The sequence below is a fragment of the Gymnogyps californianus genome, chromosome 2, assembly GCF_018139145.2.
Source record: "Gymnogyps californianus isolate 813 chromosome 2, ASM1813914v2, whole genome shotgun sequence".
Lineage (NCBI taxonomy): Eukaryota > Metazoa > Chordata > Aves > Accipitriformes > Cathartidae > Gymnogyps > Gymnogyps californianus.
In genome coordinates, this window is record NC_059472.1 from 78560999 (window position 1) to 78585612 (window position 24614).

The window sequence follows — 24614 nt, forward strand, 5'->3', positions numbered from 1 at the left end:
ATAATAAGAAAAGCTTGCACAAGGCTTTTCATTAAAAAACAGAAAAACAAAACGATAACGCTGAATTATCATAGCCATTTCCATTAATCCTTAAAAGCAAAAGTGAAAGGATTAATTTTTCTTCTTAGGCCATAATTTCTCTCCACACATCCTCCTAGCAGCAAGAGTTATAATAAAAGTCCACTAACACACAATAATAGGAATGGATTCAGAGCTGTATTAAACCCCACTAACCAGACCACCTTTGTAAGAATTCTACTTTTACTGTTACTTGTGAAAACTAAAAGTACCTACTCTAGATTAATAAGCTTTTCATTAAGTAAAACGTTTTTAGGAAAGTGATCTCAGAAGAACTATTTTAAGAGTATCTAATAACTAAATGCTTAGGGCAGCAAGAGGAAAAAGTGATAATATTATGTCTATCAGCAGAGCGGAACAATCCAAACATTTCGATACTCTTCTCAGCTGGAAGTGCTTCTAATCTGTACAAAATTTTGTTTTATTTAATTTTTTCTCTTTTGGGGCTACATCTGATATAAGATTACATTTTAATCATCTATGGTCTGCCTACTGATGAAGTGGCTTGACATTTAGAACAAAGTTTTTATTTATTTAACATGTTCCAACAGCATCTACCATTGTATGGCTAGGATAAAGAAAACAGCTACAACGTATTTCAAGATAGTTGGAGATCCAAGTAATTGTAAGCAAAGGCATCTGTCAAATTATGAAATCAAATGACCCAGTGTTTCTCCATGTGATGAAACAGAAAGGGATTGACTGGGATTTCAATTTTTTCTTTAATCTGTTTTGCCCTTTTATTGGCTAAGTAAAGCAAACAGACATTATAGACTAATGCAAACTTTCACACCGAGGCATCAGTTCAAACATTTACTGATTTGAGGAGGTGAACTGAAAGGAGAAATACCTTTACTAACTGTAAATGTTGGACTACAGAAAAAGTTTCTAAGTCTAAGCAGTGGAGGCTTTTCCTCGCCAATCTGGACCCACTGCAGCTTGTGGACTACAAATGTAACTATTCCATTTACCTCTGTCATCTAGAGCAAATGATGATGAATTCTGCCCCTGCTGCACTTTGCAGATCAACTCTAAAGCAAAGTCTAATTAGAAGTACATTATAACAGTCGACTCGGGATATGATTTAAACTCTATGTTACACTGAGAGCTTAAAGAGACTCAAATAAACAGCATGCCAGCTGTAAATCAAGGTGTACTTTTCTTCTTAATGAAAGATTTTATTTATTTGCTATCATTTAATAATGTTCAAAGCAGACTGCTACGGCAGACTACTCTTTTTATGAAATACTACAAAGGTAATTTTAAAATGTTCTAGCAACATGCTGCCCTTTACTGACCTGAGCAGTTGGGTGAAGCTCAAGGTCTTGCTGATTGCTTTGGTCAGGAGAAGAAATCAATGAAGAGCTGTCCACTATAGACATAATCCTCAATGTGTGTTGTATTACCTCAAATCATTTCTCTCAAGCACAGAAGTACTTGAACACAGACTCAGAGAGAAAGAGAAAGGAGAGTAGGTAGCAGAATAACACGCCTTAAAGAATAAGTTACTGGTAAGCAGCCTTTCTACCTTCTTCATTTGTTTGTGCACATATATATATTCACTTGAGTAACTTCAAGCATTACTTTTTTCTCTACATGAGAAAAGAGAAGGCCAAAACATGACATCATGAGAGGGAGAGGTGGGTTCTCCGTTTTCACATTTTCAGGTTTACTATCCTGCAGCCAGCTGGGCTGTTGGATGGGAAGAGTGCTGGTTTGCAGCAGTTGTTAACTCATCTGGGTGATGGTGTTCCTTTTGATTGAGAATAGTGACAGAATTACAGAGTACTGACAGGGTTGTCAAGAAAGGTAAGGATAACACAGGGTCTGTCTCTTCACTGTTACCTGATAAATTCTTTGTGAGCAACCCAACCTGTAGAACTGTTGAACTACGGTGAATGCTCAGGTCATAGCACTAAGGTAGTCTGGTCCTTCAATGGCATCTCCTCACGGAGATGAGCAGAATCTCTGCATGGTGATGACCGTGGTCAAAAACTTGCTCGCTACATTTGGGCCAGCTGCATTTAACGTTGTCTATAGGAGCACCAGGAAGACAGAAATAGGCTCCATAAGCAGAGTATTAATTTCTTTTTGTAGAAGAGGAGGGAAGTTCTGAGGTAAAAAAATTATAACTGGCAATTGTATTCAGAGATAATCAAGAGCTGAATAGATTACTACTCTTAATGTTAAAAGAGAGCAAGTTCAAGAACTGCCTCCAGATGCTTTTTTCCTCCATCACTGAAGAAGACATGACTGTTTACACTCTAAAATTTTCCAAAATAGGAAAAACTTTCAGGACGTGGGTAGATATCTGTAACATTTGGCCAACTGTTCTGTCTGCCATTAAAAATTGTGAAAACAGACAAAATTCAGGGGAGTCAAATCTCAAATATTGTCAGCAGGTTGTCTAGCGGGTAAACAAACAGCATATTCAGAGACCCTCTAAGACGGCTCCACAATAAGTAGCTCCAGTCAACAACAGAATTTCTGTGTTGGCAGTGTTGCTGTGTTGTCCATCTACCTTTTTGGATCAGTGCTTGCTCAAGATCTTTGTGTTTCACATAACATGGGGTCATTGAACTTACCTTTTTCCTTTCAGTTATACTCTCACAGTATATTCTTGTAGTTTACTTTCACATGTCTTGAATAATTCATGTTTTTAACCAAGCTATCCTAACTCTTCATCACCCCAGATAACTGAGTGTTGAGTGCATCAAGAAAATGATAATACAATTCTTTCATGGTATGGAATATCCCTTTGACTAGTTCAGGTCAGCTACCCCGGCTCTGCTCCCTCCCAGCTCCTTGCACACCTGCTTGCTGGCAGAGCATGGGAAACTGAAAAGTCCTTGGCTTAAGATAAGCGCTACTTAGCAACAACTAAAACATCAGAGTGTTATCAACATTATTCTCACACTAAATCCAAAACACAGCACTGTACCAGCTACTAAGAAGAGAGTTAACTCTGTCCCAGCCAAACCAGGACATACAGAAATGAAAGTTCACTGACTTCTCCGTACTCTACTAAGGTTACGTACCTGCTCAGAATGATGCTCAGTAACATATGCTGAAAATAACTGCTAACTTACCTATTCAGCTGATGTGGATTGCTTCCAGACCTATCAAGCCCCCAGTAGAAGGCAGGACCTGATAATAAACACAGGACTCTGGCTGAACCAGAATGAATCGGGAAGTTCAGACAGGCCATCAACTTAAATTTATTTTGTGGTATCTGTGATTCCAGAAGCTGAAATCACAGCATGGTAATATGGGATCTCACCCCAGCTACATGACACATCAGCTCCCTTTTCCCCTCCCACACTGTGTGTCATGGTTCCTGTGATTACAGACCTTCTGACAATTAAGATTAGGAACAAGGTTTCTTCTGTGATGAACATTCAGAGCTTGCCATGTCAAGATCCTTCATTGCAAGTTACAGTGAACACTGACAGCAGGCACGTCCCTTTGGCCTGACTGACAGCATTGAAAACCCCTGAACGCACTGAGAAGTGTGCTAGCCATTAAAATCAACGTCTTCATTGCATAGCAATAACACACGGAGCAAGATAATCAGCTGCGTTCTAGAGTACCGCCATTGCCTCCAGAGATAGTTTGAATTGGTTCAACATGATTTGCAGAGTAGAAAATCTGAGAAAAAAAACTGCGCCTCTGAGGGAAACATGGATGTAAAGGAAAAACTTACTTTAAATTGGAAACATTCACAGACACATGTGCATGCACATGCACACCTAAAACAAGGCTGAATTACAGTAACTGTCAGCTACTGCTGCTGAACAGATATTGACTAGGAAGCTTCCATCCCAGCTGACGCCTTACTTTTCTTGCAGGATTATCTGTGTTACTTTCTCACTGAAAGCAGCAAAATCTTCACTTCCATCCAAGCATCAAAAAACTAATGCAGTTCCTTGGCACTGAGTCACATATGGGCAGGCAAATTGACATAAAAGCAGATGAATACCCAGCTCAAGCAGATGAATCCCCAACTCTTAGCTACCCCAGAAGACATTCCCCCTCCCTTTCACGGAGGTAACTGGGCTGCTTCCAGCCTTTTACTGGATTTGCTTGAACTGGCTCCAATTACAAAACTCATCTTGTTCTTCCTCTCCAAAGATAAAAGCCACACTTTTCTGGCAACTTAATTCTAAACAGTTTTGAGGCAGAAGAATGAGCTCTAACAGAGAATGTACAAGTGCAGCTGAAGCTTTAAATAGACAAAATGTAAATACAGTGAATCTGATTAATTAGAGGAGTCTAGGGGGGAATTTTAGTGTGTCCTTTGGCATAAACCACATCCAGTTAAATTGAAAATTTAGTGTGAAGAATTTTTTCCCTTTGACAGAAGCACCCACGTGTGGCACAGCAATTAGTTTCAATAGCACGGCTGTGTGGACAAAAGGTGCCTGAACAGGGATATCTATACAATGAGTTCGTTTTTCCTCTCACATTTCTTTTGCACTGCTATAATTCTGTTATGTTCCATGCAGTTCGTTTTTTTGTTAATTAACATTCTAAAATCAGCTGACCTTCAGAGAAAGTCACAAATTTCTCCAAGCTACCTCTGATGGCTTCTTTGTACAAGGAAAATACACCAAGCAAATACGCACAATTCAGCATTCAGATTATATGAGAACTGAAATATTCAAAATAAAGTCTGTCACTTGCAACTGACCTACTGTTCTGAAGCTAGAAGGGTTGATATTTGTACTTAATTTCAAACATGAGAATAATCCCATCGTAACATTAAATGCACTGTGGGAATAGTGACTGTTGTGTCACGTAGCATGAGTTACAAAAATACAGGGTTTTTCTACCGGGACAGGCACGGGCAAATTATAATATATATAATTTCACATTTTATGTTAAATGATAATTTTCATTTTAGAAGAACTTGCTTCTTTTTTGTAATACATAAAATGGCAACTGGCCCTGTTACATCTCAGGAATATCTACCTGTTTACAGCTTCTCCCAGCTGGAAATCCTCATCAGGTGATTAACATCCATGACACAGGAGTCATTGCTACAACACAATTTTATGATATGTTTTGCAGACTAGTCCCTATCCTTTGGCTATAATAAGCGTTAAAAACGTCAGCCTGCCACCTAAGAAGCTTGAAAGCACAACTTTCTCTGCTTGTCAAGGCTGGGACCTGCAGGGAAAGCCAGGAGAATTCAGTCCATTCTAAACTGTTTATTTTCTGCCTTAGGTTTTTGAAGGACTCGACAAAAGAACTCTCAAGGCAAGCTACTGCTCTTGGCTGACTCAGATTTGCCATGCAAGCTCACCTGAGAGACACAGTACAGCTCATCCCTATGCCTGCAAACATGACAAATATATAAGTGCACATCTACAAACTGCAACTATATTAATTAAATGCCATAATACTTATATTAGTAAAATTAAAAATGTATCATGCAAAATAATTTTAAAATGAGATAAACAATACTCTAAACCCATTCAAATTCTCAGAATGAAATTTCAAAACCGTGAATATTGAGAACATGGGTTAAAAAAAGATGAGTCTCATGGTCCATCAGCACTCACCATTCAGCCACTTGGAGTTGTACTGGGCAGTGCGGAGAGGAGGAAGGGCCCCCAGACTGCGATAAATAGCAGGATCTCTTCCTGGAAAATCCATGGCCGTAGCAGCATATAATTCCCCACTGGAAGTGAGAAGAGCAGTGGAGTTGTGCTGAGGACTGTAAGGACAACGAGCCATGCCACTGATTTGATCATGTATCTCTGTCAAGTTACTTAACTGTAAAAGAGTGAGAAAAAGGGATTAAAACGACCTGAAAATTATAATTTCAGCCAAGCTGCATCAATCTGAGCAAAATCTTATCATAAACACCAGTTATCTGCTTTGGTATTGTACAACAGTAATGAGCTGACCTTTACATCAATCTGAAACTGTCTCATATAGAAAGCTCTACTGTAATGTTGTCTGATCTCGCTTCTGCCACTTTGGTATGTAAAACGTGCAAGTTAATCATTAGCCACCATGCCTAAAGTGTTTTATGTTAGAAGCGACTCAAAAATTAATTATCTCTACACAGATTGCTATTATGAAAAAGAAAAACAGATCTGATTGCCAGAATCAACTAAGGTATTCACTGTAGCAAATGGTCAGACAATGAAAAAAAAAAAATCTATTTGTTTTGTTGGTGTGTTCTAGGAAAGAATCTCACATGAAAAATGAGATTTAAAAAAGGAGCTTTCCAGTTCAGCAGAACTATCTCTCTGATTTACTAGCCCTAATACTTTCAGCCATAAACCACAGTATGATGTTAATATGTTATTTGAAAATAAAGGTACAATAGGTTTAAACATAATAAATGTGCCAAGGAGTTTTTTGGAGATAAAGCTATTCTTTGTATTTAAACGCCTCTCCCCTGCTGAAATAAGTAGCTAGCTTAGTCCAAACAGTGACATTTTGATTTTTATTATGACCATTATTGATCCTTAATGGACTCTCTTTCTTTGATACACATAAATTACAACTAGGTTTTTTTCAGAAACAGAATGACAGATTTTCTCAACCAAGATTTCTCATTCTCACCAGTCAGAAATCACTAATACAGGTACTCTTCTCTTCTCCAGAACTACACATACACAGCATGCAGCTACCCAACTACATTTTATAACTAAACCAGTTGATGCCAACCAAACTTGACAGAGTGGCAGAAGTCTTAGAAATACCTAAGGCTCATGAAAACTGGCATGTGGGAGGAACTGAGATGCTCATAGCTATGATCTCTCCCACAGCTGAGGAAAAGACTACAAAAAGAGATCATCGGTTAACTTGCCTCTTTGGCCTGCCACTAGCCAAATCAGCCTTTTACACATCAGCTCACCCATCAATACGCAAATAGCCTGGACTCAACCACAGCATGCTCTGCCTTTTAGTCTGCTGGCTCAGAACAGAGGCTCGAGCTGGTGGGACAAAATGTTTAACTCATACCGTCCGATTGGTGCAGATAGGAGTGAACGCGTTGGTTCCACAGGTAAAGAGATGGTTGCCTCCAACAAGAAGCACTCGAATGTAGTTCTGGCATTCCTCCTGCCATGCAGAAAAGAAAGACTATATTCAGTGATACTTCAAAGGACAGGGGAGACTAATTACGATTTGCTTTCCATGGTTATGTGTCCACACATAAAAATTTAGGGGAACAAGGCTTGAGCATACCTGATGTGTTAGGAATCATGATACACATAGATTTCCTAACTACCACACATGCATCCATCAATCTTCGTAAGAAGTTCTTAATAGGATAACAATAAACCTCTTCAGTACTGAAGATTTCTTCTAAGTGTATATTTCAAAGGTTTAGCTAAACTCTGAAGTGATAGGTGCTGACTTAAATAATACACTGCTGTCTCGACAGATCGATTGCTGTTTTCGAAGACAGATCAGGCCAAGGGAGGAAGTTAGGAGGAAAACAGGAGAAAGAACAGGTTGTTGGTAACACGAGTATGTTGAAACCAGTACAAATAAAATTCTTCAGACGTTCAGATGCAGATTTGTCACTACTAGTTTCATAATTTGCACAATATGCTTTATTAGAAGCACTTACATTTCTGTTAATTTGAAGTTTCTCAAGAAATTTCATTACCTCAATACATAGATGCTCACCCCTGAGGAATAATTTTAGATGGTTTTTACCCCATTACGATGTGTGAAGACTTTATGATGTTCGTTTCTCTCATTTCAGAAGCTAGAAACCAACAGCAATTTCTACTGTTTATTCAGATAGAAAGCCTTTTTCTGCAATACTAAAAATCTCCCAGAACTGTATGTAGGAAAGATTTAAACACTCCTGCAAAAATCAATGTCCCTATCTAATCAAATGAACAAAATCAACAATATGCTTGGAGAAAATAAAGTTTCCTGGCACCTTCCATTTGAATGCTCTCTAGCATTCATTCACAAGATAGTCTCACATAAAGCATTACAAAAACTTGTGAAAATACAGCTATGCAATTCTAACAGATATTAAGTGGAATCATGTACGTAAATCCATGTAATAGTAATGGTGCAGAAGTCCCATTATGTGGCCTACAGTTATATTAAATGTACTGCTTGTTTATCTTGAAAATAGACTCTCATCCTTGAAGACAAGAAATATAATCCTGAATAAATGAACAGACACAAAATAGACTCCAGTGCAAGACGGGCAAAATACTTTAAAGATCTCTGAGAAAACTCTCAGAATTTATTATCTATGCCTTTTCTCATACAAAGTAAAGTTTAAAAAACTCCACACCTCCCACCCCGTAAAACCTCAGAAAAAAAACACCTCTGAAAAAATAGCCCCCAAAACTACATTTGCATTAGTCTCTCATGAAAATGTAGCTTTTAAATGCTTCTCTTTGAGCCTTTAAATGTAAGTGTCAAACATTTTAGAATTAAGATTTGATTCCCATTGGGTAAAAATACAACGTCTTTATCGTGAACTTACCAAAACTGTCATCTTAATATTCTTTCAACCAAACAGAAGCTAATATGCAACTATATAACAGAGCTGGGCAGTGCAACAAGCCTTTTAAAAGTAATTATTTCACTTCTAGGCTGTTTCCCTGTTGCAGGTTGTTTTAACTACACAAAAAAAAAGGGGGGGGGGGCAGCAATTCCTTCTTTTTTTTTTGCGGGAAGGGTGCTCAGGGAGGTTCACAGAATGTAACACAGTAATTTATTCTTCAGGCTGTTTTCATCCTGCCCTTTGCAGCAAGCCATGGAATGTAAGTGTAGGAAAAATAAGTGGGTACTGACATTAGAACGCATCCAACCTCTCCTCTTCATATTCCAGAGCTCCCTGAAATAGTGCCATTGCCAAATTACTTGCACGCTGATCACCCACTCTTTTTGTTCAAAAATAATGTTAATTTTTTAAACTCTGACATTGCTGGGATTCACAAGATTCTTCTCTTTAATGTTCCCAAGTCCTGTGCCAACTTCACAACAATCCATACTGCAACAGGGCAAATAAGATATCTCGTATTAAATTTTTGTTGGGTACATAGTACAACAAAATCAAAACTGAAAGAACAGCTTTTATAATTGGCTATTTTCTTCACATGACAAATCCACAATAATACAAAACAAATTAAAAAAAATAGTCATGAATAAAACAATCACCACTCAAAAACATATTGAAAAAGGACTCCATTATTTAGTCATTTGAATTGTTCAGAGTCGCTTTTCTGGCTCTGGAGTCAAGCTCAGCTGGTTCACTTTTTAGATGTGCAAAAAAGAGATGTGTGTTGTATAACTGGCATTGGTGAATGCAAAGGACTTAAAAACCAAAGGTTTTTTTTAGTTTGGAGGGTGGTGGTAGGTTTGGTGGGCATCTTTGACATAGTCTTATTCTCCATTTCATCTTGACCTCTATGCCATATACTTTCCTATTCTCCTATAAAAATATCTCTGACAGAAAGAAATTCATTTAGCAAGTACTTTCTACTTTTATATCAGCATACCTGAAACAAAATACAACTATTAGAAACAATTCAGCAGCCAAGCAGGCTAGGCTGCTACTTAAACTTAAGACCAACTTGACAGTTCAAGGACAATCTGGCTGCATATGGTTATCCGTTTGTAGCAATGCTTCTTGTATAGGCTAACATTTTAAACACACCTGTGTTTAATTTTGCAATACTTTTATTGAAAGTTCAGATGCTAACACACACAGCCATTAGAATCTTAAATAAGCAAGTGATAAGAGACTTCAAATATATATATTCTTTTTAATCTCATTGGTTTATTGTATTTTTACCATGTGTATTTATATTTTTCCTTTATAACAGTCACTACCACAAGTGCCAGTCTGAATGGCCAAATTTATTCCCTTAAACGTGTGGTGTTTTAGAATTCTAAATGCTAACGCATGCTGGCCACAAGGACATCATTTTGTCTGGCTCGCTCATAGAGCCACTAGTTATTTTAAGCAACAGCTTAAATTGGTGGATAAATGTCTGAAGTCTCAGTAACAAACATCAGCCTTCGAAAGTCAAGTGCGCATTACACTGTCAAATGTGACAGATGTCCCTATATATTTTCCCCTTCAGCTCTTTTCCCTCGTTGGCTCCTAAAGCATAAACCTCAGAACAACAACTACTGCTAACAGCTAGAGGCAAAAATTCTGTGCAGCTTCTTTCTCAAGAACAACAACAAAAAAGAGTTGTGTTTAACTGACCATTATCTCAAAACTACTAGAGTTGCTTCAGGGTTCAAAGCTAGCTTCTGGTTTCAGGGTACTCCATCAGCAAACTGACTTTTAGTTTTGCTGCCTGAACTCATTGCCCCCATGCTACTCTGTGGGCAGCAGAGCTTCAAGAGAAACCAGGATCCGAATGAATAACTTACCCACAGCCATCCTTGTAATCCTCATCTCTCCTTCGCCACAGTCTGGGCTGGCCTTGTATATTTTGTCTCCAATCTTTCCTGTCCCTTCCCTACAGTCACACATGTGTTTGCCCTGAAATCTGAAGTTGTCCTGAGAAATGTTATAGAAATGCAACCCCCAGCAACTCTCTAATTTGGACTGGATCTATTTATACAACAACAAGCAAGCAAACAGTCTTTCTGATAACAGTAACTGGAATTGTGTCTCCCAGGGGATTTCCTCTAAGAGGGACAATTCACTGTAGTACTGGAGTGAATTCTTCCTGGTCTGATAATTCTCAATTTTTCCAAGGGACGGCTTTTGTGGTTTGACTAGGAAGAGGAGCACGCCACAGATCAGGTCTTTCCTCATCTGGATGCATAAGTCCTCCTTATACAGAGAGTATAGTGACCTTGTTTTAGTCTTGGACATAAGGCAATAAAAGACAAACATCATTAGGCTATCCTTTCTCTGGCCTTAAATTTATCCTTTGATTTTAACCTTGATCACACCAGTGAAAGCAAGAGAGGCATGAAAAATTCAAAAAGACAGTTGTCATTCCAGCGGTGTAGGTTGCCTCAGTCCGTATCTCTGCATTCTCCAGCAACTCCTACATGAAGCATTCAGGCCACAAAGTCTGCACACCAAAATAAAGCCCTATGGTAACAATAAGAAAAGAACTATTTCCTCCCAGGATTACCTTTGAATGTAATGAAATGTAAGGACTGTACTTCTCTTCTAGATTGTGAGGAACAAGGCTATGGATACAAATGAAACACTAAATCTTTATCCAACTAATAACAATACTAAGAAACAATCTCAGAGGTCGTTATTAGTATAGTGTATATAATATATTACAGTGACAGCCAATCACCAGCTTCTTCAAAAGGGTGTGATGAGCATGAATGAAAATCTACATGAATGAAAATCTACATGAATGTACTACACTAAGGTCCATTCTTAAATGCTTTTCACCAGTGTTGAGTATTTCTCCCAGCAAAATTATTTAATAGCAACATATGCTTTTGCGCTGTTGAATTGAATGTGGATTTTACATCACAAACAGTATTGTAAACATAATATTCAAAAGTACACTACTGGAGTCTCAAATTTACCACTACTTTCATCCATCATGTTAGATCACAGTCACTGCACTGTGACTTTCAGACAAGCTGAATGTTATTCTCACAGTTTTAAACTTGCAAAGTCACCGTAAAACAGAGGTATAAACTTATAGTTACACATTGCATTCCTACCATGATAGTTTCTACTGTACATGCACCTTGATCAATGCAACCTGTCATATTCTATTGTCACTTGAACATGCTCTCTTAATTCAGAGTATTGTCATCTGAAAACTAAGGATGAAGGCTTGAGGGATACATTACATGAAGAAGCATAAATCTTCCAGGGAGAAATTACAACTTACAAAATGAAACATTTGCTTAAAGAGGTCCCAGAAGTTCTTTCTTTTCTCTCCACAAACTGACAAGTAAGACTGTAGATCAGAACACTTGCTACATGCTATTTCTGCCATTAAAGCCTTCACACATAACTTGAGTCACCAGAGTTTGTCTACTCAAGTTAGAAATCTTTAAGTAAAATCTAAGTAATTTCCTTTCTCTAGCTATTAATACCTTCTATATACCTAGCAAACACTGCACCTTAATAGCGAGTGACCAGTAACTCTTAAATACGTGTTTCCCACACTGGGATGGAAAGAAAGGGAAAGAAGAAGGACAAAGAAGGCAACACCATTCTTAATGCCTTTTCCCAGTAGTGTAAACTCATTTCTACAGTGAAAGATGTTCCTCCATAAAGACAATCATCTTCCATGCACGAAGCTTTACACTGAACATTCACTACACTTGCTTTTTTTTCCAAGTAATTCTGTCTTTTTCTCTCCTCACGGTATAACACGACCCTGCTTCTGAAGTGAGGCCATTCTTCCTCTTTAATCTCAAACAGAAATGGATAGGCCAAGGGTACACTCCAACATTATTTTCCAGCACTTAGTAAACAAAGCTGGAAATGAACTGTTTAATGGGAAAAGTTAAAAAGGCAGTGATTAGATGACCATGCAGAAGAGACTTCTCCTCTACTAGATGGCAGAAGCATTTGGAATACATTTTTGAAGCTTGGGTTTTTTTGAGTTTTGCACATCAATAACATATGTTGACATGTTCTACCAAACATGGGTCCTGAAAGCAAGTGTGCTCTTCTGTAGTTATCATTCTTGATGTGTTTTCCCTTTATGTTTTAACTCAATTAACTTTAATCATTAAACAGTGTAATAATTACAGACATAGATGGCATGCATTTCTAACTGCTTTTATAATTAATTTGATAACTAGCTTCAGCTTAGGACAGCCACTAAAAAAGACAGCATCCATACACATTCCGTCTTAGCATTGCACTTACCTGTGCTGAATAAAAGAAACTGTAGTTGGCTAGATAAGGAATTGGTTCTGAATACTAAAAGTATATCAAGTCCCATGTCTAAAAAGTTAGTGAATTTCATATTATTTTCTTCATAGAGCCAGTAGATATGAAATATAAATGTTCCTAAAATTGTATCTAATACACAGGGAAATAAATTGAGGATTTTACAAAGTAATTACACAGTTATTCGGGATTTATAGCACTGAAAATGAAGTGAGAATACAGCCCATTACATATGACATGTTGTAGAGTCAAAACAGTAAATTGTTGGAAACTAAAGTTCTTGATCATTTCAGAAAAGAATCACGTGACTGTACCTCTCACCCCACACTCCCTATATTGTTTTTTATTCCTTTGCTTATACATCAGTGTCAGACTCCTTTCCTACAACCCTCTTCAGAAAGGGAGACAGTAAAAATGCATAAGGTAGAGATTTATACACTGAATTACACCTGCTATTAAGATATAAATTTCATTAAAGCAGAATAGCTGTCTCATGCTTACCTTTGATTTGCCTTTACTGTAACAGGCTCTTTTAGTAGCTTCATCACATTGCCATTCCACTGCCTGCAACCAACAGGAATTAGTTAGAAATGCAGGGAACACAGAAATATAAACCTCAGAGCTATCTAAGCCCATGCTTGAGAGATGTGCTTCAGGCATACTTATGATTAGCTGTAGGCAATTCTATCCATAATTGCCTTACAAGCTTTTTCTCCTTAAAAATGTAGTTTTACTGCTGATGGTTTTTCAGTGTCTTAATCCGAAGTGAGGCTGGCCATCCCCATGATTCACGGTACCTACCACTACAGGAGAAATAATCACAATCACATTTGATGCTATTTAGCCACTTTCGTATGAGTCTTATTAAGGCAAGCAGTTAGGAACACAGAGAAAGGCTGACCCTCTCTCCCCAGCAGAGTTGGGCTGCATCACCACAGCATCTGAGGTCAGCTCTGCTGAGAGACCTTGCGCCATAGAGTAAGATGTGCTCTGTTGCTATTTTTGCAGTATTTATCTCAAGCTTCAAATGGAGATTTTAGTTTCCCAAGGTATGACTGCAGCACTAATCAGAAGCACTAAAACATCCATTCAGAGAAAGGAGCAATGGGCAGACTACATACAAGACAACAGTGAAATGGAGCACTGCAAAGCAGAAGTAATTTATCCTCATTTTTGAGCTGTCTCTCTGCTTCAACAGATTTATGCCACCACTGTAACGCCTAGTCTGCATTACTACAGTTTCACTGCATGAGTTAACTCCAATTATTTCCATATTTAACATTCAACAGCTATGACTTATGAACTCTTGTCCAGTGGAGCACATCGTATGCTTGGTGTTTATGTGCCAATACATGTACATATTTGAATGCCTGTATATGCTGTGTAGTCAGAGTGCATTTTAAATCACGGCATTCTTTCACCTCGACAGTGCACATCCACGTGTTCTTTAGAAAATGCCATAAAGCACTATACATTTTCTCAGGAAGAATTGAGATTTCTAAACTAACCACTGCTGCTTAATTATTGAAACCTCAGCTTTTTCGTATTATTTACCAGGAAATAATAAAAGATCATTCATTCAGATTTAATATAGGTAATTTTTTATACCTGTCTTTTAATGGAGACTATATTAAGAGCAAGTAGACTCTATAATTAATAAAAATAATAGGGTGAAAGCCTATTTAAACTAAAGGGGAAAATGCTTTCAGAGTATACTATGCAGTACTCTCTGATTTGTGTTTCAACAAGCCCAAGAATGAACTTTCTCATTTCAGAGGAAAAAAAAGACTTACAGAAACTAATGCCATTACTTCTCTTTCTCCACCTCAAACCTTCTCATTTTCAGTGTTTGCTTTTGCAGATGAAAGACTACAGCATATTGGGGAATATATTGAAAACTTCTGGAAGAATCCACTTGTGAATAATGCTGGCATTTATAACAAATTGTATCTAGCAGCACAAAAAAAATCTCGTACTGAGTTAGATAAAGCAGCAATGTGTTAGACAAAAAAGCAACAATGACTTAACTCTTTTGACTCTTTAATGCAAAAAGTGATTTACATCCATAACAGAGATCACAGTACAAAAGACTGCTCTTGGATGACCAACGTAAGTTCCTAATCAATCCATCAGGACACCCCAAACCTATATGTTATATAGCACTAGATACAAGTATCTGATACTGAATATATTATCTCTAAACAGCACAAAAAATTTCAAATGCCTGGAGAAACACAGGAGTTACCAGTAGGAGGTCAGAGTAGAAATATTTAGTGAAATAGGGGTGCTTAAGAGGAAGATTTGAAGGAAAGTTCTTGCCAAAACTGAACTGAGAAGAATACACTAAGAATGAAGAGCAGGAAGTAAGAAGACAGAAAGACTGTATTAAAGATAAAATGTTTACCAATAAATCAATTTTCAGTGACAAAATACCCAGCTTTCAATTGGCTCTAAGTCCACGGTAAAAGAGTAATTTGAAGAAGGATGTGAAATGCAAAAATTATACCATGTCACAAATACAGCAAATAAAGTACATTCTCAGGCACTGAAAGTTTTGGAAAAGAAAATCAACAGACTTTGGAGATGGGAAATTCAGAAGCCAAAAGTGACAGTTCTTCAAACGAAAATTCTTTCCACGAAATCTGAGAAAAGCATGCAATGCATCTCTGCAAGCAGGTCATGGTTGGAGAATCTGGAAACTCCAAGCGCATAGTAATGCAAGTACAATTTAGGACAAGTCAGGCAGAAGCTTTATTAACTCTGATCATAGTGACAGAACATTGGGACAGCATCTCCCCCTCTGCACCCCTGTTCTCTGCCAAGTGATCACAGAGACCCAGCCTATATACTGTTTCAGAAAAAAAGGAAGGTGAAGAAAAGCAATCATTTCAGTGTTAGCAAAGCCAGATATCCATCCCTGGAGGGATGGACTCCTTAAGGAGCTTGTTAACTGCCACACTTCTAAGAAGGAATCAAACATTAAATAACATGACAATACAGAGATATGGCTCTTGGTGGAGCCTGTAGGAGTGGCACACCCAGTATCACCTTAGCTCAGAAGTGGTGAGTTGGAAACAATCACAGACTGTTAGCTTTTAGTCGAATGTTCTTTTAGTTAGGACAAACGTCTTAACTAGACCTCTCAAATCTTAAATATTAATAATTTTACCACCACATCACAAAACCACTAATACCATTATTAGCATAACTGAAAATAAACTTTCTTCTCTTTCTTTGACATCCACGAAATGCATAGATTTAAATAAATATATCAGATATTAAACCATTATGTAATATTTCTGGATACCATAGTTAACAGCACATACAAGAACCCAAATGGAATAAACTACTGTAACTATATATAAATACATATGCTTGCAAGCTAACCAAATGGCAAACTCTCTGGGAAAACCCTGTTCATGACAACATATGCCAAAGGAGTAATACTGTCTGGACAAGAAATAAGTGCAGACACACTGGTGACAAAGTTAAGTGCCATCTTTGAAATCAAGTGTACTTATAGTCCTATAGCCCTTGGTTACACGGCTGGAGAAGACAATAACAGAGCAGGCTGCAAATGAAGTATATTAGAAAGGCATCTGAAGAGAGCTGGGTAGTTCAAACTGTTGTACTTTGGTCCCTGAGGCTCCTGCATAGTTCAGTAATGCATACATATGTCCTATTGCTGATTAAATGAAAAGAGCAGGTATAGACAAACATTTCTATATATAGCTAATTTTTTTCTTCTAATCTTCAGGAAATTTGGGGGAGTTTCCCACAAAATGGAAATTCAGATATTCAGCACAGCCTACTGGTAATACACAGGGGGAAGACAGGTGGAAAACTCCTCAAGTTAAATGTCATTTCAATGTGGAAAAAAGAGGAGAAAAATGTGTCCTGACTCTTCAGCACATAAAGACAAAACAAAAAGTCCCAACAGAATAATAACAATGTGGTTTTTGTCAGTAGAAGATTAGGACTTTAAAGTTTTAATTCTGGAAGACCAGATGGACACATATGGATTGTGTTATTTCAGTAAGCAAGTGCAAAACCAGGTTTACTTAAAGATGTTACTGTTATCCACTGCTTCTGTTAGATAGACATATTCTCTTGCTAATATGCAAGAGAATTTGCTAATATTTCCATGAAATTCAGATGAGCAGTGCAAATATGATATGCCTACCATGTTGGACAGTTGATTCACTATGAAGGCCTACACAGCTAAAGTTTATTCTGTTAGGATCTTTTCTTTCCTACATTTTCTTAATAAGAACCTCCAATTTTCACATGGCAAAATACAACCTTCAGCATTCTGCATACTGTTTTTAATTAATATTATGATTCTGCTTAAGCTGGCAACAAAATTCATTGAACCAAATTATAGACACTCAAGTTTGTTTGCCCTGGGGAAAGAGGAAACAGGGATTTTGAGCATTAGTGCTAGAGAAAATAAGGATGGGTAGGACATCAGCTACTGCTACACATCTCCACAAAGAAAGTAGCTGCATAAGTTAAGGAGTAGGGTTTGAAGGTAGCACATCGGTCTGTTTCTGATATCAAGCTGACACTTTTTACAGCAGCATGGCTTTTACAAATCCCGCTATCAATATGGTCTTTCAAGCACCTCTATAAATGTAATGCCTTGGCTAAGTTTGTTTCTAATTTCCCAATCTTCAGCATAACTACATTCTAGTAGACATAAATAAATCTTTGTTATGTAACAGTCACCAGTAGAACAATGCAAAATGTTTGCAGTGAGATTTTTAGCCCTGTCAAAGTCAGTGTGGCCAACTCTAAAGACTGAATTTGACAGGTACAACTTGAACTTGACCTAGCATAGTCTGATGAGGAAGTCACAGTTCACTTTTTAACACATACTGTTTTCTTCAGTTAAAAAAAATACACAAACCACAAAGCTCCATACAGATTTGACATAAAATCAGACTGAACAGAAACATGGCTTCGGTGCACACTTAACGCTAAGCTTGAACTCAAGTTCTAAACTGATGGCAGGCATCTTTTTGTAAAAGCTCAGTTGTAAATAGCTATATCAGTGTTTTAAACATTACATCATTGATGTTTGTAAACTGCTTCAAAAACTTCAGATTAAATCCCTCCTGGCATTTTCAAGGGGTAGTGGAAGGAGAGAAATTCCAGCCAGAGAAGAAACAAATTCCAACTCAAGCTATGTAATGAAACGATTACCTCCAAAATGAAAAAAAATATAGATCCAACACCCATCTATGTTAAGTTAAAAATTACAATATTAAAATTAATCATATTCTTTGGAAAAACAAATATATTTCAGTAATTTCTCTGTTTAGATGAACAATAAGAGTCTTGCTTAGAAGTTAAACTATTGTACCTTCAGCAGGCAAACTAAATAAATGCAAAGAAATTAGCTCCAATGGAAACCAAAAGAAAATCTCCAATCGAAAGTGATTTATCCAAATACCTTAGAAGAACACTAAAAGAGAATCATGGAAAGTGCAGAAGCAGTGAATAATGTTCACGTGTCCCTCCCATTTAAGAAATAACTGCCAAGAGGTTCTCTTCATGCCCAACAGGCAGCAACAAAGTAAGTCCCCAGGCAAGACACCTGGAGGTCCCTTCCAACCTAAATTATTCTATGATTTTCCAGAAAAATTACAAAATACAAAAGGGAAAAAAATCAAAACCCTAACTAATTAACTTTAACATCTCCCCTTTCTACAATTATAACTTTAAACAGTAAATGCAGACAAGCAATTTGAAATTTGAACACAGTCAAGAAAGGACTGGTGAATTAGAATGTGTTAGGTGAGATATGTATTAGTTGTACTTACAGGTCAACAAAAAATGCATGGTTTTCACCTACAGTGGAAGCTTCACATGTAACTGAGTACAATCAGAGCTCCTGGAAGAACTATGCTCCCATAGCTACACAGATACTCATAACATATACACATAGACAGGTACACATTCATATGTATTTTTGTATAGGAACTTCTTTGAGGTGTAGAAACAGCATGTACATTTCATAGAGAAAAAAGTTAATTAGCCAAGAACCAAAAAATGAACAGAACGGTATTCCAGACAGATGGTCCAGTACTTCTTAGGCAGATGGCTCTGCTAATTAGATACTGGCAAAAATAACATTAAAGAAGATGGTTTAATTACACAATGCCAAAAATTAACAACTACATGATATTTCCTTTTTTCTTTTTCATTATCTGCTTGCTTTCATCTCTTATATCATATATTTAAACAATACTCTGGGGAGTTGGGGTATAATGGCAATAACCATAATAATATATGTCAACAAACATGAGTAATAGCGCCTTATTGTTCACATCGGTCCAGCAATGGAATGGCTTCAAAATGTTGTGACTTGTTTGGCGAGGGTGTCCTGCAGCCTGCCTAATTAGCTCTCAATGAACATGTATGCTGGAGTCCAAAAGCTGAGTTTAAAGAGGCCATAAAGAAAGTGTCAGGATCGTAAATGCAAAGAAAGAATGTAGCCACAGAGAAGTATACCAGCAAGACATTAGCAGCAAATTAGCAGCCACAGAGTTAGCGGTGGTTTTGATGGTTACCAGAAATTTTAAGGCGTGCTTTGGTATAATGACATCCTTGCTTCCAGCAAATATGTAAAGCCACTTAAGAAAGATTTATACTTCTCTATACTTCAGAGGAACCATTTTCCTTCCTTGCTTTCCACAGAGTCATGACCCCTCGTCCTTGCAGCCATTACTGCTAGAGCTGCCTATCTTGCCAATAGGCTCCTAACAAACAGTCAGCTTTGGGGAGTGATCAGTCTCTGTGGGAAAAACTAGAGTAAAATATTAAAAAGGGACTTCCCTTTAACGCAGCTTTCCCTTTTGGCTCACCAAAAAGGAAAAGCTGGTTTCTGGGGACTAAAGGCATCCTGATTAGGCTTTCATATGAAGTGATAGGCCAGCAGCTCATAGAAGAAGTCCAACACCGTATGGACAACTTCACTAATTGGCTACAGTCACCGCAGTATCTTGCCACCAATTACCACATGTAACAGCCAGTTCTCCCGGGAATAACTTTATGTGTGTTTTCATTTGCTCTGAACCAGCTTTTACTGTTCATCCACAGTTAGAAAATTACAGTTTCTTATAAAGTAAGCAGTGTGAAATACATGAAAATAAACATCAAATCATGCTCGAATTTTCCAGGGTTTGGAATTCAATAAGAACTGAGATCCCCTGATAGATATATAATTTCATACTTAAACCAAGTAATATATGAAGCTTTATATGGCTTCAAGGAGCTGATGTCAACTTAATTTTATTTCAAATATACTGGCCTGAAGTATATAAAAAAACTGAGGAGAGAAGTACATACCCTGACAATTCATGAAGCAGCCAAAGTTTTAATTAGCTTATTTTATTGACTATGCAAATAAATAGTTGTTGAAAATTGTCAGAATAATATGATAAAATTAAAAGAAAAAGTTAAGCATATTAGAGAAGAATTTAGAGTTACTAAGACTTTCACAAACCCTCAGTGTTGGGCTACTCCACTGACTTTAATGACACAAGACTCTGCCCAAGACTGAACTTTCACAAATGCCACCTACCCATCCACCTGTGCATTCCCCTCTTTGCCTTCTGCAAAGATTTCTAAATGTCACAAAACATCCATTTGGTTTATATTTAACAGACAGGTTTATAGATGAAAATGCAGTTCCAAGCCTGGAAGTTAGCAACTCAAAACTTGAGTATGTTCAGAACTAGGGTTTTTAGTCCTGCTCCCAGAGCGTTATTCAAAAAACCAAAACTGTTGCACTGTGACTTTCAAAGTTTTGAATGTTCCAACCTGGCATTTTGAGGCTTTTACAGTTTTTACGGACATTCAAAAATTGAATGCACGATTGTGCTGAAGGGGTAAAGCAACAAAATGTTCTTGCATTACCAAACTTGGCAGCCATTCAGCAGGTAGGAATGAGATTTCATAACATATTTTTAATGCACATTCTGAAATTATACTACATATAGTAAATTTAATGTATTGAATAAATTATATGTGAATCCTTTAAGATTTAACACCTGTGTTAGCACACTGAGTTTTAAAGCATTTCCTGCTTTTTGGCAAATAAGATTGATTTTAGTAGGCTCCAAGACCTTTTGAAAGCAACATTTCATTGTACTTTTTTATAAATAGTGTTTTAAACTTTTAGGTGTTGATAAGAAATGTCAAGATTCTCTTTATTTCAAGGAAAGGAAACATATTTCAATGTAATTTCATACTCCTCAAGCCCCTAGGTTAAATAACAGAGTAAGTGGAAAAAAGAGTCCCCTGGCACCGGAGTGCCACAAAATGTTGGTTTGGACCTTGAGCACAGGCAAGCAGAAGTTTATTTTCCTGTACACCTGCTCGTTGCTGCTAAGAAACACGGAAATAGGAAGGAGGCGGCGGCACCAGAATGTGGGCCATCTTGTCCCCTGCTAACTTGCTGCTCAAGACAGCCATGCTGGCGTGGGATGCAGGATTAAAGAAGTAGCCCAGCAATCAGCCCTCCTTACCTTTCAGCCACAGACAGCCAAGGAAGGTATGACACTTCAGAAGACTTTGTGCAAATCAAAAACCTTCCGGAAATAATTTCTGAGAGGCACAGCCAGCATACTATACCTTACCCCTGGGATGTCAGACAGCTGTATACAGCTTCCAGATATGAGCTCACAAAACCAGATGAACCTGAGAGGTATGGTGGAGGACGAAATCTATAACACCTTCTAAGTCATACTGAATAATTGAGACTACAAAAAAAAAGAAATCTTTGTATTTCTATATGTATGTATATAATTTTGTACACATTGTCTTATTAGGAACAGAATAACAATTTTATAATTTCTGTTTGTCCTTTTTACTTATTTATTCAAATAGTTTTGCCATTAGGCTTTAGTGATGGCAGGCTTGATTCTGTTAATAGTAATACCCATCTACTGTTCTAGAGAAAATACTACAGTGACTTTACAATAATTGGTATTTACAATATTACAGATATTTTGAAAAGTTAGCCTAAAAATGGCATCTTACAAGACAGCAGAGGCAAAAATTGTTGAAGGAACTTTAACATATGTAATTTTCCATTAAGTATGCGACCAAATCAAAGTAAGAAGATTTTAGACAGATGACAGCAGAGAGAAAGTAGAATGCTAACAACAGAAGAAATGTAAGAACCACCAATTTATGCAGCTTGCCCATTGAAGAGCCAGTGAAGAAATAAATGGTTCAACAGCAAAAAGACACAAACATGAGATTTTCTACATCCTTCTAGTTAAATTAATTGACCAGAAAGGTGATTTGGAAAATCAAGATTGAGTTTTCTTCTTTCCATTTAAGGATAACACATAGATATATCAGACACTTAGAAAGTAGATGGGGCAAAATGGAACATAATAAGAAAAATACCACCAAATTTCCAAAGATTTGGCAACAGGGTTGATGGCAGCACGACTGATAGTTCACTCAGGGAAAGAAGAAACAAAGTAATTTTGATTTTGGTTATGTTTACTTTAAAATAATTGGATTTAATTTGACAAACACTAAGATAATCTGAGAGACAAAATAGCAAGAATATGGAGAAGAATAAAAAGTAAAGAGGCACGTAAATGAGTGTCATCAACACATAGATAATATTGTGAGCTGTGGAGACAGGCAAAAAAAGAAGAGCAGACAAAAATTCTCATTAAACACAAAGAGCAAAAGATGCTTATTAAAACACGAAAGCTTGAACCTATAGCTACTAGGAAAATCACTGGAGTATGGCTGCACTGTTAAATTATACAGAAATCAAGGGTGAGAAAGACAAACAGGAGCATCGGGACTAAGGAGAGTATCTGCTCAGAATATGAAAAAGTCTTCAAGAGAACATCATGTATTCCAATTGCAATAAAAGGAGCAGTGGGAACAAGGAGGCCCATAATGCAACTTTAAATCACAATTTCGTCTTGAATATTTGAGATAACGGTGAGGCTATGAAAAAGCCTGAATGTTAGTTCATTTTTCTCTTTTTTTGACACAAGTGGTCTGGAGTAACGTCAATGACGCATGGAGCTTTTCACCTCCAGGTTACGTGTTAAACATCATTCAAGTTATTAATTAGCGGAGGTCACTGACATCTGGCAACCTAGTATTAGCTACGTGAAATGAGTGGGTCACTTCTATCCAATTTCTAAAAGGCAAACATTCAGATCCAAATGAGTCATAATTGGCCATTTTTGCAGAGACAACAGAACAGCTGCTTAGAGGGAAAACATACTCCTGTTATATATAGAGGTGTTTACCTCATTCCACATTGACAAGGAATCTTGGAAAAGCAAACAGTCACTGAAACAATCATCATCATATCTTAACAATTCGTCTCCAACTTTTTCCCTCATATTTCCCTCCCTGCTGACCTCATATTTCAGCAGACATAGGACAGTTGTAGGAAGCTCTACTCAACCTTTAGACTCAGAGCCCTTAAGTGTTGAGAAAGTATCTCCTAAATTTCAGTGACACGCAGAAATCTTAGTAACTATCTCACAAAGGGAGTCCAATCTCCCCAAAGGGGAGAAATTTATTTCTGAACCACCTGTGTGACATTCTCCTCCCTCCTCCTGTAGCCTCTTTTCCATTTTTCTTGGTTTAGAAACCCTTTGATTGCTACATTGGAAGAACAATATTGTGCTTCAGTATTTTTCTCCCAGAAGCTGAAAGCTCAGTGGAGGTAGCTATAAAAGCATGATAAAGAAAGCTCATTCAACAGGATGCCCAGTGCAACTGTTAATAAGGCACTTCTATGCAGCCATCGGGCTCTTATTTCTTTTTGCAGATATCATCAGCTTTCCCACATCAAATTATACCTTATTAACAATTTGTCCCCTGATGAATATGTTATAGCTCTTAGCTTTTTAACAGTGGTTTATATTGGATACCAGTTTAGCATTACAAATAGAAAGTAACAAAAACTTTTTTATTACTAAGAATTAGTTCTTAAAAATTCTTCTGTGCTTTTTCTGCTGAAGTGAGTCCTTTGAATTCAGTGTTCCAAATCCCAGAGCTTTTACTATACCAAAACACTCCAAAATCAAAGGGAGTTTTGTCTAAGAAGAACAGAAGAAAGGTTTGAAATTGTAAACATTCTCAATATCCACTACAGAAAAGGGACAGCTTCTGCACAGTAGCTTATAATAGGAAACCTCCTTAGCATATGCCTGAAGTACTAAAGAACTTTAGAATTAGACTGAAGTCCATTCATGTATAGCTCTTGCTTTCCTGTGAATAGTGAAATGGGTTTGAAACTCAGATCAGGCTATTCTGAGTGCACCTCTACAAAGCTGCAAAGTCAGAAAGCTCCAAAAACTCAAAATTAATTTTCTATTTTAAGTGTAATGTATACCAAAATGAAGATTTCTCAGTATACTTGAGGGAAAAAATAAAGGATAATCTTTATCTCTGTTAAAAAAAAAAACAAAAACAAAAAAAAAAACAAAAAACCCCAAAAAACTTCATAGAAAAAACTCCACTGGATTTGTAGCTGCCTTAAAGTGCAGGGAGGAATATGTTTTATTGTAAAACAATTCAATGCCACAAACATTAGCTTAGCATTTCTCCACAATATTCAGTGTGATGCACACTTAAGAAGCTCTAGGTATTAATAGCAGCCAAATCAAAATTCACAGAGTTCAAGAAA

At 37.2% G+C, this 24614-nt stretch overlaps 1 protein-coding gene across 1 annotated transcript in view; it reads right to left on the reverse strand.

Moving 5' to 3' along the window:
* The window catches only part of SEMA5A (semaphorin 5A), a 261292-nt gene that overhangs the window by 144957 nt on the left and 91721 nt on the right, over positions 1–24614 (reverse strand). The window contains exons 5-7 of the mRNA XM_050891819.1: positions 13427–13489; positions 7060–7158; positions 5643–5856 (exon numbers count right to left, since the gene is read on the reverse strand). Coding sequence (XP_050747776.1) covers positions 5643–5856; positions 7060–7158; positions 13427–13489 — 376 coding nt within the window. The remainder of the gene's footprint in view (positions 1–5642; positions 5857–7059; positions 7159–13426; positions 13490–24614) is intronic.